The sequence below is a fragment of the Odocoileus virginianus genome, chromosome 28, assembly GCF_023699985.2.
Source record: "Odocoileus virginianus isolate 20LAN1187 ecotype Illinois chromosome 28, Ovbor_1.2, whole genome shotgun sequence".
NCBI lineage: Eukaryota > Metazoa > Chordata > Mammalia > Artiodactyla > Cervidae > Odocoileus > Odocoileus virginianus.
The window spans coordinates 41022343-41037958 of NC_069701.1; the positions used below are offsets into that span (position 1 = coordinate 41022343).

At 56.5% G+C, this 15616-nt stretch overlaps 1 protein-coding gene across 8 annotated transcripts in view; it reads left to right on the forward strand.

Annotated features, from left to right (window-relative positions):
• The window catches only part of ANO1 (anoctamin 1), a 186300-nt gene that overhangs the window by 94420 nt on the left and 76264 nt on the right, over positions 1–15616 (forward strand). For all 8 annotated transcript variants that reach the window (XM_070457798.1, XM_070457797.1, XM_070457799.1 and 5 more), the window contains one exon: positions 3012–3347. In XM_070457798.1, coding sequence (XP_070313899.1) covers positions 3012–3347 — 336 coding nt within the window. The remainder of the gene's footprint in view (positions 1–3011; positions 3348–15616) is intronic.

Here is a 15616-nt window from a genome sequence, read left to right on the forward strand (position 1 = left end):
AGGTCCTACTGCAGAGCACAGGGAGGTGTGTTCCATATCCTACGAGAAACCACAATGGAAAAGAACATTTCGCAGCAAGACTATGTGTATATGTATAACTGAATCACTTTACCGCACAGCAGAAATTAGCACAGCCTTGTCAATCAGCTATCCTGCAATAAAAAAATAAGTATGAAGAAAGAATTGGGCCCCAGTGCAGCGACCAAGGTGTGGATTCAGGGCTCCACTCTCCTCCTCGGTCCTTTTCTAAGAGTTTGAAGAGGCAGGTGGAAGAATTCTGCAGAGACAGGTAGACTGCCTCTCCCTGTTCGTGGTGTTTGGCTCAGGGCACACCTACTGTGAAGGGGAACTTGGGCCCCTGACCTCTTCTTCCCTCAGCTCAAGGAGCCATCTTTCTACCTTCCTTGGGCTTCTCTGGTGACTCAGAGTGTAGGGAATCTGCCTGCAGTGCAGGAGACCCGGGTTCGATCCCTGGGTCAGGAAGATCCCCTGAAGAAGGGAATGGCCACCCACTCCAGTATTCTTGCCTGGAGAATTTTATAGACAGATGGGCCTGGCCGGCTACAGTCCAGGGGTCCCAAAGAGTCAGACATGACTGAGCAACTAACACTTTCACTTTTCCCCAACCTCAGTCGAGGAGATGTTTTTGTCCCCATTTTGCAGATGGAAAAACTGAGTCTTAGAGCTGGGTAGTGGGTGCAGTGTCTAAACTCTGGTCTGGCTGGGTCTCAGCTTCCGTATGCTTGATCTGGTGGCCCCTACCAGTAGCCATGTGCAAAACCCACACCTGTGTCATTCATTCACACACGCATACGTTCATTCCAGAACCATGCAGTTAGTGCTGAGCATTTAAAAAGACAGGGAGGAGGGGACGAGGCGTCCTGACTCCCGTGGGGGGAGGTGGGGGAGGAAACGGGAGGATGGTGCAGGCAGGAGACCAGGAGGAGCACTCCCGCCCTCGGGCACTGCACACAGCCCCTGGGTCAGCTCGGAAGATCTAAGTTGCCCGTTTGGAAAATAAGGAGGAGCCCCTTGTAGAGACGCAGGGGTCTGGTGTGCCCAGGATGCTGGCAGCAGGCCCTGTGCCCTTCAGCCCTGCCTGCCTGGGGCCCGTGTGTCCACCTGGCTCTGACCGCCTCCCGTGCGCTCACCCTGCCTGCCGGCAGCAGCGTCACTCCTGAGCACTGCCAGTGTCTGCAACTGTCCCTGGGCGGCCTTCTGGCTTTTCTGCCCACCCCCGTTGTGAGGAGAGGAACCCCTTCTCTGCCAGCTCTCCGTGCCCCTCTTGGGATATCCAGGGGAATGAGCGCCTGCTATTGGCACCGGGATGGAAGGCCGGGAGACGGGATGGCCTTCGGGCGCCTGTCCCAAGAGTTAGCGGGAGGGTCCACCCAGGCCAGGTGCTCTTTAACTCAGGGAGTCCTCCTCGCTGCTGCTGGGGGCAGCTTCCATTACCCACCCATTTTACAGAGCTGGAAACCGAAGCCCAGAGCAGGTAGAGTGTCCCCCAGGGCTCCTAGCTGGAGAGGGACCAAGCCTACATGTACCTGGGGGCTCTCGTTGCCCCAAAGCCCCCTCCACCCTGACCTTCCCTGTGGTTCTGGGAGCAGGGGGGTTGGAACCGTGGCTCAGCTGGGCGGCTGCAGTGATGCCAACAGTGTCCAGTGGAGCAGGCCATGAAGCGTCAGCAAGGGCAGCCGGGGCTAACTGCTTCACTCGCTGGAGCCCCAACTTCCTCGAGATCCAGTAGCCCTGATTCCAGTGGGCCTCGAGCAGGGACTGCATGAGTGGATGTAGCCGTGCTGGGAAGGAGTGTCACCCCGGGCCCCTGGTACCTTTGGGTGGGGGTCCCTGGGTGCGGACTCCAGGCTGTACTCAGCCCGCCTGCATTGTCGCCTCAGGCGCCCCTCACCAGGCCTCAGTTTCCCCGACAAACTGAGGTGAACAGCTTTTTCCCGCCTGTCCCCCATGACCCACCAAAGATGCTGGGGTGGTCCGTGGTCTCTGTCATTGGCTGGGGGAGGGGAGACGGGCCTCCTTCTGCCCCCTCAGCCCCCCGGCCCTCCCAGCACGGGCCATAGACCCGGCCTCTCAGCCCCAGCCCAGCCCTGAGGACTCTGAATGGTGCAGAGTGAGGCCTCTTCCCAGTGTGATTTTATTTATTTTCTCCTATTTCCGAGACCAGCTTGCTGGGGACCCTAATATCCTCGACAACCGTCTGACTCCCGTGGGAGTTTGAGAGCCATGCACTGTGGTGCCCGTGGGGGTGCCTGGACTTTGAGCCCTGCCCGACAGGCTCCATCTCCTTGGCCCCCTGGACAGGCGGAGGAGGAAACTGAGGCAGAACTGTGTGTGCGGCTCCCCTGACCCCTGATCCCACTTCTGCCACCTCTGCCCTCACTCTGGCCCTTGAGACCACCCGCTGAGCCCAAATACTCGACTCAGGGTCTGGGAGTCGATCTGGGAGAACCCAGACTAACACAGCAGGTGCCTGGCCCCTGACCGCACGGCTCATTGGTGGCAGAGCCAGGCCAGGCGAGGGCTCTAACAGGCTGGCGGTCACCTTGACGTGCCGTCGCCAGGCTCCCTGGCCATCAGAGTCACGACCAGCAGACGTGGTCTGCTCTGCTCCGCCCAGGACTCTGTGTGAGAGGAGCACCCCAGAGGGGCTGGCCCTGCAGATTCCACACCCTGTTTGAGCCGCTGGTCCTCCCCAGGCAGCCCGCCCCCCTCCTCTGCAGAGCCAGGACGCCTTTGCGTGAGAGCATCCAAGGTTGGCATCTGCATGTGATCTGAGCAGGGACGGCTCCTCCTGAATGCCAGTCCCTGGAAGGCAGGGCCTTCTGCAGCATGCTCAGGCGGTCTGAGCCCCCGCCATCAGAGGGCCGCAGTGGAGAGAGTGGGCGGCGTGGGGTGGCGGGCGGTTGGGTGGCCGGTGGCTTGGCGACGCGCTCCCCTCCGCAGGCCCGTTCCCGAGCCCCTGACGGCAAGCAGCTGTCTCCTCCCCACAGCTGCTGAACTCCTTGTCCGTGGACCCGGACGCCGAGTGCAAGTACGGCCTGTACTTCCGCGATGGCAAGCGCAAGGTGGACTATGTCCTGGTGTACCATCACAAGAGGGCCTCGGGCGGCAGGACGCTGGCCAGGAGGACCCAGCACGGCGACGCGGGCCTGGCCGCCCGCAGTGCCCGGCAGGACCAGCCCCTGCCCGGGAAGGCGGGCCCTGTGGGCGCGGGCGAGCCCGAGCCGCCGGCGCTGGACTACCACGAGGATGACAAGCGCTTCCGCCGGGAGGAGTACGAGGGCAACCTGGTGGAGGCCGGCCTGGAGCTGGAGCGGGACGAGGATGTAAGTGGCCCTGATCCTGGACGGGCGGGCAGGCGGGCGGGAAGGCGGCTGCCGGACGGCCCCCACCACTGCCCCGGAGGAGGGGCTGGGCTCCTCCCCCATGACGGGGTCGGGGGGGGGGGGGGGGGGGGGGGGGGAGGTTCATTTCCTGCTCCGGTCAGTTCCTCCCCTGGGAAGCTGGGCAGAGGATGAAACTCTCCGGGGAGCCTCCCTGGCACTCGACTTCGGCTTCTCAGGGCCTCGGTTTCTCAGCTTGTTGAGTGAGGAGGTTGGCCAGGCTGATCCCCTGGGGGCCCTGGTGCACCGAACTCGGTGACCGTCGTCACACTGGTTTCCGGAGCTCCCCTCCTTGGCAAAGCCGGAGAGCCTTTCTCAGGGCATGTTTCCTGGGCAAAGCAGAAGGTCCACTCACCTGGTCTGCAGGCTGCCCCGGTGGCAGAAAAGCACGCCAGTGTGCAGAGATGACCTTGGTGACCCTGGGGACCATCAGTCCGCCCCCTCAGCTTCTCAGAGCACTTGCTGGTGCTCCCGCACCGGCCGCTTAACCTCTGTGTGCACGGGGGGGTGCGGGTCTTCCTTCCGTGAGCACTGGGAGGTCAGGCCCCCAGCCCGAGGAGCTGTCGCTGTGCAGGTTAACCAAGAATCAGCTGAAGTCTTGACAGCATGCTCAGAGCAGAGAACGTAGCCAGCAGGTAGACCTCGGGAGCCGTGAGTCCATCGAGAACGTTCAAAACAGAAGGTGGTGTTAGTTTCCTGTTTTATTCGATGAGAACCACCCAGTCCTTAAATGGTGAACGCTTTGGGTCTGGTGACGAGAAGGTTTTCGCGGTACTCAGGCTAGAAAGCTAGTGACCGGGGAGCAGGTATGAACACTCTTTCATACTTTGATGCTATTTTGCCTGAAAGCAACCAAACATGCTTAACGGCCCTCGTTCCACCTTGACCCGGAGGTCAAGGCCAGCAGGGACCACCCCTCTGGTGGGGCTTTGGTTACCTGGCAGGTCTCGGTGAGTTCAGCTGTGGGGTTGGTTCCCACTGGAGTTGTGAGGATGTGAGGGACCTAAAACATTCTGATGGTCAGGACGCAAAGGTTGGATCCTGACCGGGTGGCCGAGAGCCTGTCTCTGAAGCGCTCTGAGCGCAGCAGCCGCAGACAGGCATATGCTGGTCCTTCAGCGTTTTCTGTCTCGCTTTGGCTTAGACCTGAGCTGGGGCCGCTCGGGAGAGAGGGCAGTCATTCACACTGGCTTTTCCCAGTCCCACCCAGCCAGCCCCGTGGCCTTTTGTTGGAACAATGCGGCTACTATAGAGGCTTGATTTCAGCGTGTCCTTTATAACTGGAGGAACCAGTGGCCTCCGTCAGAAGCAGGAGAGATTGGAGGGAGCCTGGTGGTGGAGCCTGTCCCTGGAACTATGATCCTGGGTGCAGTGTGACGGGTGCCTTGTCTGTTCACCGGGGATTCATTCTCTGTCTCTGCCACTCTTTCCTGACTACAACTTCAAAATCTCAAGTTTGAAAGGACCCCCTACCCCAGGGTCCAATAATTCACACCCTCCTGGCCAGACACCAGACCTTCTGCCTGTCCTTCGCAAGACATAAAGCTTCAGACTACTGTACAGTTGCACTCATTTCACATACTAGCAAGGTAATGTTCAAAATCCTTCAAGCTGGGCTTCAGTAGTATATGAACTGAGAACTTCCAGATGTACAAGTTGGATTTAGAAAAGGCAGAGGAACCAGAAATCAAATTGCCAACATCTCTTGGATCATAGAGAAAGCAAGGAAATCCTAGAAAAACATCTACTTCTGCTTCATTGAGTACGCTAAAGCCTTTGACTGTGTGGATCACAACAAACTGTGGAAAATTCTTAAAGAGATAGGAACACCTTACCTGTCTCCCGAGAAATCTGCATGCAGGTCAAGAAGCAACAGTCAGAACTAGATATAAAACAACAGACTGGTTCAAAATGAAAAAAGGAGTTCATCAAGGCTGTATATTGTCACCCTGCTTATTTAACTTATAGGCAGAGTATGTCACGCAAAATGCCAGGCTAGATGAATCCCAAGCTGGAATCAAGATTTCCGGGAGAAATACCAATAACCTCATATAGGGAGATGATACCTCTCTAATGGCAAAAAGTGAACAGGAACTAAAGAGCCTCTTGATGAGGAAAGAGGATGGTGAAAAAGCTAGCTTAAAACTAAGATCATAGCATCTGGTCCCATCATTCCATGGCAAATAAATGGTAGATAGGGAAAAAGTGGAAACAGTGACAGATTTTATTTCCAAAATCACTGTGGATGGTGACTGCAGCCATGAAATTAAAAGACGCTTGCTCCTTGGAAGGAAAGCTATGACAAACCTAGACAACGTATTAAAAGGCAGAGACATCACTTTGCCAACAAAGGTCTGTACAGTCAAAGCTATGGTTTTTCCAGTAATCATGTACAGACGTGAGAGATGAACCACAAAGAGGGCTGAGCACCAAAGAATTGATGCTTTCAGATTGTGGTACTGGAGAAGACTCTTGAGAGTCCCTTGGACAGTAGGGAGATCAAACCAGTCATTCCTAAAGGCAGTCAACCCTGAATACTCATTGGAAGGACTGATGCTGAAGCTGAAGCTCCAGTGCTTTGGCCACCTGATGCAAAGAGCCAACTCATTGGAAAAGACCCTGATGCTGGGAAAGACTGAGGGCAGGAGGAGAAGGGGACGACAGAGGATGAGATGGTGGGATGGCATCACCAACTCAATGGACATGAGTTTGAGCAAACTCTGGGAGATGGTGATGGACAGGGAAGCCTGGCATGCTGCAGTCCATGGAGTCGCAAAGAATCAGACAAAATTTGATGACTGAACAACAACAAAACTTCACCATTTGTCAAACAGAGATAACAACAGTATTTCCATGACTCTGTGCGTGTTCAGGTGCTCATTCGTGTCCGACTCTTTGCAGCCCTGTGGACTGTAGCCCCCAAGATCCTCTATCCGTGGAATTTTTCAGGCAAGAATACTGAAATGGGTTGCCATTTCCTCCGCCAGGGGATCTTCCCGACCCAGGGTTTGAACCCAGGTCTCCTGCATCTCCTGCATTGGCAGGCAGGTTTTCTTCTGAGCCACCTGGGAAACAAGCCATTACATCACTGGTTTATCCTAAAGTGCTTAACTTAGAGTCTGGCACTCGGGAAATTCTCACTGGTAATGTGAATATTCAGTCATCTATCATTATTGCTCATAAAATAATGGAATGGCCATCCTCACAAAGGAGAAAGAAGAGCCTTTCCAAGTCCAATCAAATCCTTCGCCACACATATCTTTTTTAAAACTCCTGACTTTGAAATAAACATGAAGCATAAAGACAGTGGTTATGGCCACCAGAAAAGATTGAGTTGTACCAATAAGTGGTGAGGATTCTTCTCCCAATTCCAACATGCACGCATTGTTTCCCCCAGCACCACCCAGCCCTTCTCTGACACCTTCTGGGGTCCTGCAACGTAACTCAGTGTGGGCTCTGCCTATCTGGGGGTACTGCCAGACCCCACAGCTTAAAGGCCCAGCCCTACAACACCCTCCCCCCACTCCAGCCATCATTTGCAAGCCCAGATGGTCACCTGTGCTCTGACCCACTGGCTACCGTTCAGAGGTTCTAACGACTTTGGGTTCTATTCATTTGTCGAGTGGTCAGGGAACTCAGAGAAACATGTTGCCTACTAGGTCACAGCTTTAATGTTAAAGGTAATAAACTCAGGAACAGCAGATGGAAGGGGATGCACAGGACAGGCTGTGTGGAGGGGAGGCACGGAACTTCAAGCTCTCCACGCCCCGCTTTCCCCAAATCTGCATGTGTTCATCAACCCAGAAGCTGTCCAGACCCTGTTTGGGGGTTTTTATGGAGGAGTCATCACACAAGCACAATTGATTAAATCACTGGCTGTTGGAGATTGCTTCAACCAGAAGCCCTTCTGGCTTTCCCAGACGTGGTGGGGGGAGGTGGTGTGGGGGAGGGACTGGAAGTTCCAATCCTCTAACCATGTGCTTCATTACCCTGGCAAGCAATGCCCCCCTTTGGAAAGGAGGCACTCTCTGAACAGTCACCTCATTCACCTACCAAGAGACACCTTGATTGCTCTCCCCACTTAGGAAATTCCCAGAGTTAGGAGCTCTGTGCCAGGAGTGGGGGACAAAGACCAAAAATATATTTCTTATTATTAGTACAAATCACAACATCACAGTGACCCCAGATTTCAGTGATAATTTGGTTCTTTAGCCTTAAAAGTTTTTTAGCAGTTGATTGGACCTTTTTAAAAAAAAAAAAATTGGGGGGCCACACCTCGAGGCTTGCAGGGATCTTAGTTCCCCAACCAGGGACTGACCCCACACTCCCTGCATAGGAAGGCAGAGTGTTAGCCACTGGACCACTGGGGAAGTCCCTGATTGGGCCCTTTTTAGATGAAAATGTTACTGCGGCATAAACCAGACAATTCAAGCTTTCAAAAAGCTGGCGCTGAGCATGGGCCATCTTCCTGTGGTGTCTTCAGATCATAACCGACATTTCCATGGCCGCTGCAACCCTGAGCTTTCCCCTGAAATGAGTCAGGCCCCAGGAAGCCTGTTGCCTTTCCCTGCTCTATTCAGGGGCTGCCGGGCACAGGCAGGGTGCGGGGTGTGTGCGGGTCCAGCCAGCACCATTAGCGGAGAGATGCCCGGGATGACTCATTCCTGGGGTACTCTGATTACAAGAAGTGAGAGGGTTTGGGGAACAAGATAGCCTAGGAGAGAGCCCAGCCACATCACCTTGCCCATTGTGAAACGAATTTGGGGCTTATGCGTCTTCCCCAGGGAGAAAGAAATCCATGGACTCCATTGGATACTCAAACAATGACCCCCAAAAGATGAAGAGTCTTAAAGTGGGATTTCTCAGCCTTGGCGGTGCTGGCATTTGATATCTTGCAGCATTCGTAAATACAACCAGAAATGTCCTCAGATGTCACCAGTGTCCCCCGGACCCCAACATGAGGGCCAGCTGGACAGGCTTGACCAGGAGCAGGGATGAATGAAATGAAAGTTGCTCAGTCATGTCCAACTCTTTGCGACTCCATAGACTATACTTATAGAGTCGATGGAATTCTCCAGGCGAGCATACTGGAGTGGGTAGCCTTTCTCTTCACCAGGGGATCTTGCCAACGCAAGGATCGGACCCAGGTCTCCCGCATTGCAGGCAGATTCTTTAGCGGCTAAATGGCAAGAGAGGCCCAAGGGAAGCCCAGGAGCAGGGATGGGGGGATGCAAAAGGACAGTGAAGCAAGAGGAATGGGGGCAGGTGAAGTCCGTCCTCCTGAGATGTCTGCTGGCCTGGTCGTCTGCAGTTGTGACCAGGCAGGGTGTGGAGGTCACAGGGGCGCAGAGGTGTGTGACCCCCTTTGCTCCCCCTTGGCCAGCAAGTGTGTGAGGCTGAGCCGCTCCGGGGCAACATGGGCTTCGAGCCCCACACAGGTGAGGCCCCTGTGTGCATCACGAGCCTTTCTCCCGAGTCAGGAGGTTTATTGTTGAGAAGACATCCCGTGATGACCGGGGGAAGACCGGCCTGGCTGAGGTCGTGATCAATTGGTGGATGTTAGGGACACGGAACATTGGTTGCCCCAGGTGGGGCTTCTGATACCGACATCCACAAACTGGGGTGGGGGGAGGCTTAAAGCAATACTGATCGATTCTCTCCCAGTTCTGGGGGCCAGAAGTCTAAAGTCGAGGGTCAACAGGACCCGGACCCCGACCCGGGCTCTGGGGGAACGTCACTCCCGGCTCTTCCAGCTTCGGGGTCTCCAGGGATTCCTGGCTTTGTGGCCACAGCCCCCCAGCGTCTGCTTCCCCCTCACACAACCTCCTCTCTGTGTGTCTCTCTGCCTCTCATGAAGACACCCATCATTCTGCATAAGGCCCACCTAATCCTCTGTAACCTTATCTAACTTGATTTCGTCTGCAAAGCCCCCATTTCCGAATAAAGCCCTCCTCGCAGATATGGGGAGTTGTGGTGTGGGTGTCTCTTTTGGAGGGCACCATTCATCCCGCAAGAAAGCTGAGACTTTACACACGAGCAGTTATCCCAGGAGTGGGGGGAGTTCACGCGGGACCCCTCGAGTACAGCCATGGGTGGGGGAGGCACGGCTCGTGGTTGGAGGGCTGAGCAGGGCAGGTGGTCTGGCGGGGACCAAACCTTGGCCTGGCTGCCTCGGTGCAGGGTTCCGGGGTGTGCACGGAAGCCCCTGAGGTCATCCGGATGCAGGTTCTGAGTTAGCAGGTCTAGGAGTGCCCCACACTGCGCTTCTCACCTGCTCCCAGGGTGTATAAACTGCTGACCCTGGTCCATGCTTGGAGGTGCGAGGAGCGTGCAGGCCTGTTTCCCAGGAGCCGTCAGAAACTTCCCCAAGGAAGCCCCCCCCCCCCCGCAGTGTCCACGCAAGTCCCCGATCCCCTGTCTGGTGCCCCAGAGGTAGCCCAGACAGAGACCCGCACACACACTGGATGGCCCGGGCCAGGGACCCAGCAGAGCGGGGAGTGGTGGGTCTGGAAGAATCGTGCTCATAACTTCGCGTACAGAACGGATGGAGGCTGAGCCTGGCCGACTGGCTGTGACCAGAGGTGACCCACTTGCCCCCCACCCTCTGCCAGGCACCGTGGGCCCAGAGGAACTCAGCCTAAAAATTGCTTCCCCAGCCACCCACAAGAGGGGCCCCGGTTGTGAATTAGGATCTGACAGCTTGATCCAGAAGACGGCCCCCTAAGTCAGTTTCACACATGAGGGTCCAGGAGGGCTGTCATGTCAGAGACCCCTGGGACAGCAGAGAGGATGGAAATGGTGGGAGAAAGTTCCTGGAGGCAGGCGGCCCAGGCCTTCCTTCTGCAGGAGCGCCTCTTCTGCCCATCCCCCTCTGCCCTGTCCCTCCGATGGCATTCGGGTCTGTAGCCAGGGTTCCCAGGAAATGGACAAGAGCAGCTTGTGGGCCAACATGTTTCCTTGTAACTGAAACCCATCAGCATTTTTCAAGTCCAACCTCAAAGCCAGGGCATTATTTATGTCCATTGGTCATTGCCGAGAAGGCCACACAGGAAAACCCCGGCTGTGTACCGGAGGTGACAGAGGCCCGCACTGCCCTGATGTTGAACTTGACTCGGTTTTGGCAGAATTGTTAAGGCTGCAGACACGTGAACCGTACAAGGTCAGTTTGCTTTCATGTTGCCGTTCGGGACTCGCCACCGTACCCCAAGTTTGGCGGGCTGCAGTTTCTCCTCATTCCTCCCCGGCGCTGGTGTGAGCCACGGCGGCATCTCTTTCCCAGCTTTGTGGATGTTGGTTTTTGAAAAGCAAGCGAGGAGCTGCCTGTTGGAAGATGGGAGCCACCTCAACAGCAGACTCCAGGACCCCCGGTTAGGCGGTGAGGGTACCTGAGCTCCCAGGCAGGCTCAGACCCCGCCCAGCCCCTCTGAGGCCACATGTGTGTGTCCAGACCCCGCCCGGACACTTCCTGGGGGCTGATCAGCCTCAGGCAAGTGGCTTCCCCACTCGGGACCTCAGTTTTTCCGTCTGTAGAATGGAGGTGATGGCACGTCCTCCCTGCTGGGGGTGGGCAGGGCTGCCGTGGACACAGGGTGGGGGGAAGGGCATGTTTCTTGCCGTTTCCAGTTGAGGCCTTGTGGGCATGAGCTGGTGTCCGAGTGCATTCCCAGACTTGGCTCAGTGTGGTGATGAGCATGGAGTTGGGGGGCGGTGGTCCCTCCTCATAGCCTGGACATTGGGGTGGGGCTTCTCGACTTTGAGGCACCTGAAGTCTAATTTCAGCAGCTCCATATGTAAGGACAGTGCAGCACCAGATGTTCTCAGGGGCTTGTCGGCCCGGACGCAGACCCCCGTCCCCACCCCACCCTGTGTGGGCATCCTGACCCGGATTGTGGTACAGGGTCAGATCCCTTTACCGAGGGAAGGAACTGAGGCTCTGAGAGGTGGGGCAAGGAGATCAAGGGCCCTGGGCCCCACAGGGGCAGAGCCAGCACTTGAACCTGGGTGCTGGGTCCTCACATCAGGCTCTGCCCTGAACCGTGAAAACTGGACTGTAGAGAGGGCTGAGTGCCAAAGAATGGATGCTTTTGAACTGTGGTGTTGGAGAAGACTCTTGAGAGTCTCTTGGACTGCAAGGGCATCAAACCAGTCAATCCTAAAGGAAATCAACCCTGAATATTCACTGGAAGGACTGATGTCTGAAGCCGAAGCTCCAATACTTTGACCAACTGATGTGAAGAGCTGACTCATTGGAAAAGACCCTGATGCTGGGAAAGATTGAGGGCAGGAGGAAAAGGGGGCGTCAGAGGATGAGATGATTGGATGGCATCACTGACTCCATGGACCTGAGTTTGAGTAAGCTCTGGGAGATGGTGAAGGACAGGGAAGCCTGGTGTGTTGCAGTCGATGGAGTCTCAAAGAGTCGGACGTGACTTAGTGACTGAACAGCAGCAAAATGTGGTCCTCAGCCCCCATCTCACTCCTATGAGTGCTTAGGAGGCTTAGTGCCTGTGCCACGAGCCTCTCCTGCAGTGAGGTCTCAGGGGCCGTTGTCTAGTCCCCAAGCTAGTCATATGTATATTCATAATTCCACCGTTACACATTCATTTCTTTGGCCGTAAAGTTTTTATGTCTCTTGAGTCCTAAGTGCTAAGGTTTTTATACACCCCACCTGGCTTCCTTTGGGCCTCTCTTGGTTTTGTGGAAGTGTACTTGTTATAAAGTGAATCCTGGACATGTTTTAAGAGTCTTGTCTTTAAAGTTCCTCAAGGACAGCTCCGCCTGGGTCCCAGGTAGTCAGGCTGAAATCTGTGCCCTTCAGGTGCGGTTCTGACGTCCTCCCATGTCTCTAGGCCGGTTGTGTGCCAGAGTCAGCTCTTTCTGGCTCCTCGGGAACTCTGCCATCCAGGTGTAAACCCTTTAGTACATGAATCAGGCCATGGCGGGAGTATTTACACCGTGGAAATTGGCACATGATCCAGCTACAGATCAGGGTTGGGTTTTCTTCCTGGAGAGCAGGGAGTGGGCAGGGGGCTGCATATGTTATCAGCATGCTCCTGCTCTGTGCCCACGTGTCTCCCTTTCCTGAAGAGGTCAAGGTCTTCAAAAGTGTCTTCTATTTTCGCTTCTCGTTATGACACTTTTTTATTTCTGCACGTTCTGTTTGGTTCTTTTCCAAGTTGGCTGTGTCATTTTTTTAAATGATTTCCTGTCCTTTGCAGGACCTTTCTATCTTGAGGTTTATTTCTGTAAACGAGGAGAGCTTTATTAGTTTTATTATCCATCTAATCCTCTCGGGATCCCAAGCTGAGGGGGTCACTTCTGCTGGTTCTCCTCTAGCTGTCTTTCATCCTGGTGGGCCTGGCGCTCTTCCCCACTGGCCACCACCCTTCCATAACCCGTGGGGCAGTTCCCCAGCCTGGGAAGAAGGTGCCCTTATCCAGAAAGACTTGGCACTTGCATTCTCCACTCATGTGAGGGCGTTATGGATAGGACCACATTGAGCCAAGGTCACAGGCTGACGTGCCTGGACCCACTGGGGTCCTCACCCGCTCCTTCTCCTGCTTGGCACCAGCACCACCTTCCTTGTAATTCCTGGGTCTGGAGGAGGGAGGCCCTTTCTGGGTCACCTGACAGTGTCATCTCCTGGGAGTTCCAGCTCCATCCGGAGGGAGGGGTCTTCTGTTAGACTCCCCACCTTGGGCAGTTGCTCCTCTGGGTCTTCTCAGGTCTTCGGCAACTTTAGTGAGTGATACTTTTTTTTTTTAATGGTTTTCCATGAGAGGCTGGATCTGAGTAATCTACCCACTCATCATCAAAGTAGGCCTGTGAATGAATACATGTCTTTTATTCCTTCAACAAGCCAGGCCTTGGGAGCCAGAGCCTATGGCAAGAGCTGAGGGGTCAATCCGCCCCAGCCAGTCCTGCGGCCCCAGCTCGTTCAGACAGCACGTTCTGCGTCCAGGCTCACTGGAGACAGTCAGGGTGCGACGTCCAGGATGTGTTGAAGGCATGCTTATGCCAGCGCCCCATGTGACCGCGCCCAAGTAACTGCAGCAGCTCCTCCCGGGCGGTGCAGATGTGGTCAGCAGGAACCACGGTGCAGAAATGCCTCCCTGCCGACCCTTGCCCAGGGACTGAGCACATTCCTGTCTCCTCTGGGAGGCGTCCAGGTGGAGGGCGGGCATGAGAAAGCCAGGGTCAGACCCCAGTGGCGGTCCCAGCCTGCCCCCTCGTCCACGAGTATTAAAGTGAACCCGGAGGTGCGGCCAGAGGTCGGGGAAAGACCGCGGGGGGACTGTCCCCCTGGCCCTCCTGGATCACTCAGCAGATATCATCAAGCTGGACTCCCGTGAGATGACACGTTCAGGTGACCGAAAAAGGGCCCCTGTCTTCCACCTCTGGGACTGGAAGGAGGGCGGTCCTGGCGCCGATCAGGAGAAGGAGGATGAGGCCCACCCCGTGCCAGGCGCTGTCCCTCCTGGGGGCACGTCGGTCACCTGAGCAGACAATCAAGCCTGGAACCAGCCTTCCAGCTCACACCCACACGGGACCCCGGTGCCAACAGGAAGAGCAGGCTGCGCCCGGTCATTAGGGACTGACCGGGCATCACGTGCCTTGAGCACATTCGAGGGGAACACGACCCCTCCCGCAGAGCAGCCCTGGCCTCAGAGGCCCTCCCGCGGTGGGGTTATCCTTGGTGCTGAGGAAGCCGAGGGCACAGAGGGGGAAGTGGTCAGACGTCCGGCCCAGGCCTCCCACCGGGGCTCCGGGGCTTCCTGGCCGGGCGGTGCTCTGGAGCCGTCTGTGTGTCCCTGCTGTGTACACACGCTCCCCACAGCTGGACCGTGAGCCGGGGAGGGGTGCACACACAGGATGCCGTGGAGGCCCCCAGCACCCTCGGGCCTGAGCTCTCGGCACCCCCTGATTCCCTGATGGCAGTGAGGGGGCCCTCTGGGGTGGGCGGCAGCTGTGGGGTCAGGGTGGGCTGGGGAGGTGTGCTGCCCGGAAGCCCTCTGGGGGCAGCTAGGGACCCCATGCTCAGCCTCGCTGAGGCCAACCTTCCAACAACCTCGGAGCCCGCCCTTCAGCGGAGACGGGTGACCGTGATATACAACACGCAGGCTCAGGCAGCCGAGGGGACGAAGAGGGGCCCTGGCGTCCTCGAGCTCCAGGAATCCCCCTCGGGGACGTCTTTGCTTGTTCTGTGATTCCCTTCTTCCTTCTCAAAGGAAAGTGCCGGGAACGACAGTGGTGGGGTCTCCGTTCCTGTGAGTTGAGCCGGGAGTGGAGGTTTAACCCCATCCAGTCTGTGCTGGGCGAGCCTCCCCGTCCCCTCCGCACCTTGGACGGCTCAGTCCGGGTCACTCTTCTGGGCCTTCTTGGCTCTTTAGCAACATTAAGGTGTGACATTTGTTCTTTCTTGTCTTTGTCCAGCCTTTGGTGGCAGTCCATTGCAAGGACCCTGACCCTGTCCCTTCCCCGAGCCCCTCGGCTTTCCACACGCTCACGCCAAGGCTCAAGGTCCCTGTGGTTCTGTGGCCTCCAGACTCCCCACCCAAGGGGCTGGTCTGGACAGAAGCCTCCGCTCTGGGGCGTCTGGCTGGGGGAGGGGACCGGCGTCTCTTGGTTGCTTCCCACCGGGAGCAGCCTGCTGTCAGGCTGGGCGCCAGGGTTTAAAACCTCCCATGTGTGTAAGAACAAGGACATCCCGTGTGTTCACCGAGTCCCACGACCCTTTCCCGATCCTGCCAGCTGTTTTTCTGGGAGGGACCCTGTCGCTCACATAAACAGCGGAGCGTGTTTCCCAGCGATGCCCGCCCGGCACTGCCTCTTGACGAACATTGAGAGAAATCTCCACAGACTCGGGGGAATGTACTTTGGGTCTTTGCGTGCGGCTGAGCAGAGCACAAAAAAATAAACCTGGGCTCTAACAGGAAAGACGGGGTTGGCCGTGTGGGGCCATCCGCGGTCATTCCTAGCGCCCCATGTGCTCAGCCCCGCCCAGGAGCCCGCAGGCTAGAGGCCTTGGTGCCCAGGGCTTCCTAGGGCAGGTGCAGCGCCTTCCAGCTTCTGTGCACAGAGAGTCTGTGCAGGGCTGGCCTTAGCGGCCTCAAGGTCATGGAGAGGCCGCAAGCCTCAGCCACCGGGTTGGGCGGGGGTGCTGAGAGCGCCAGGAACTCCCCCCACCTGTGAAGCAAGTCACGAATGGCGAA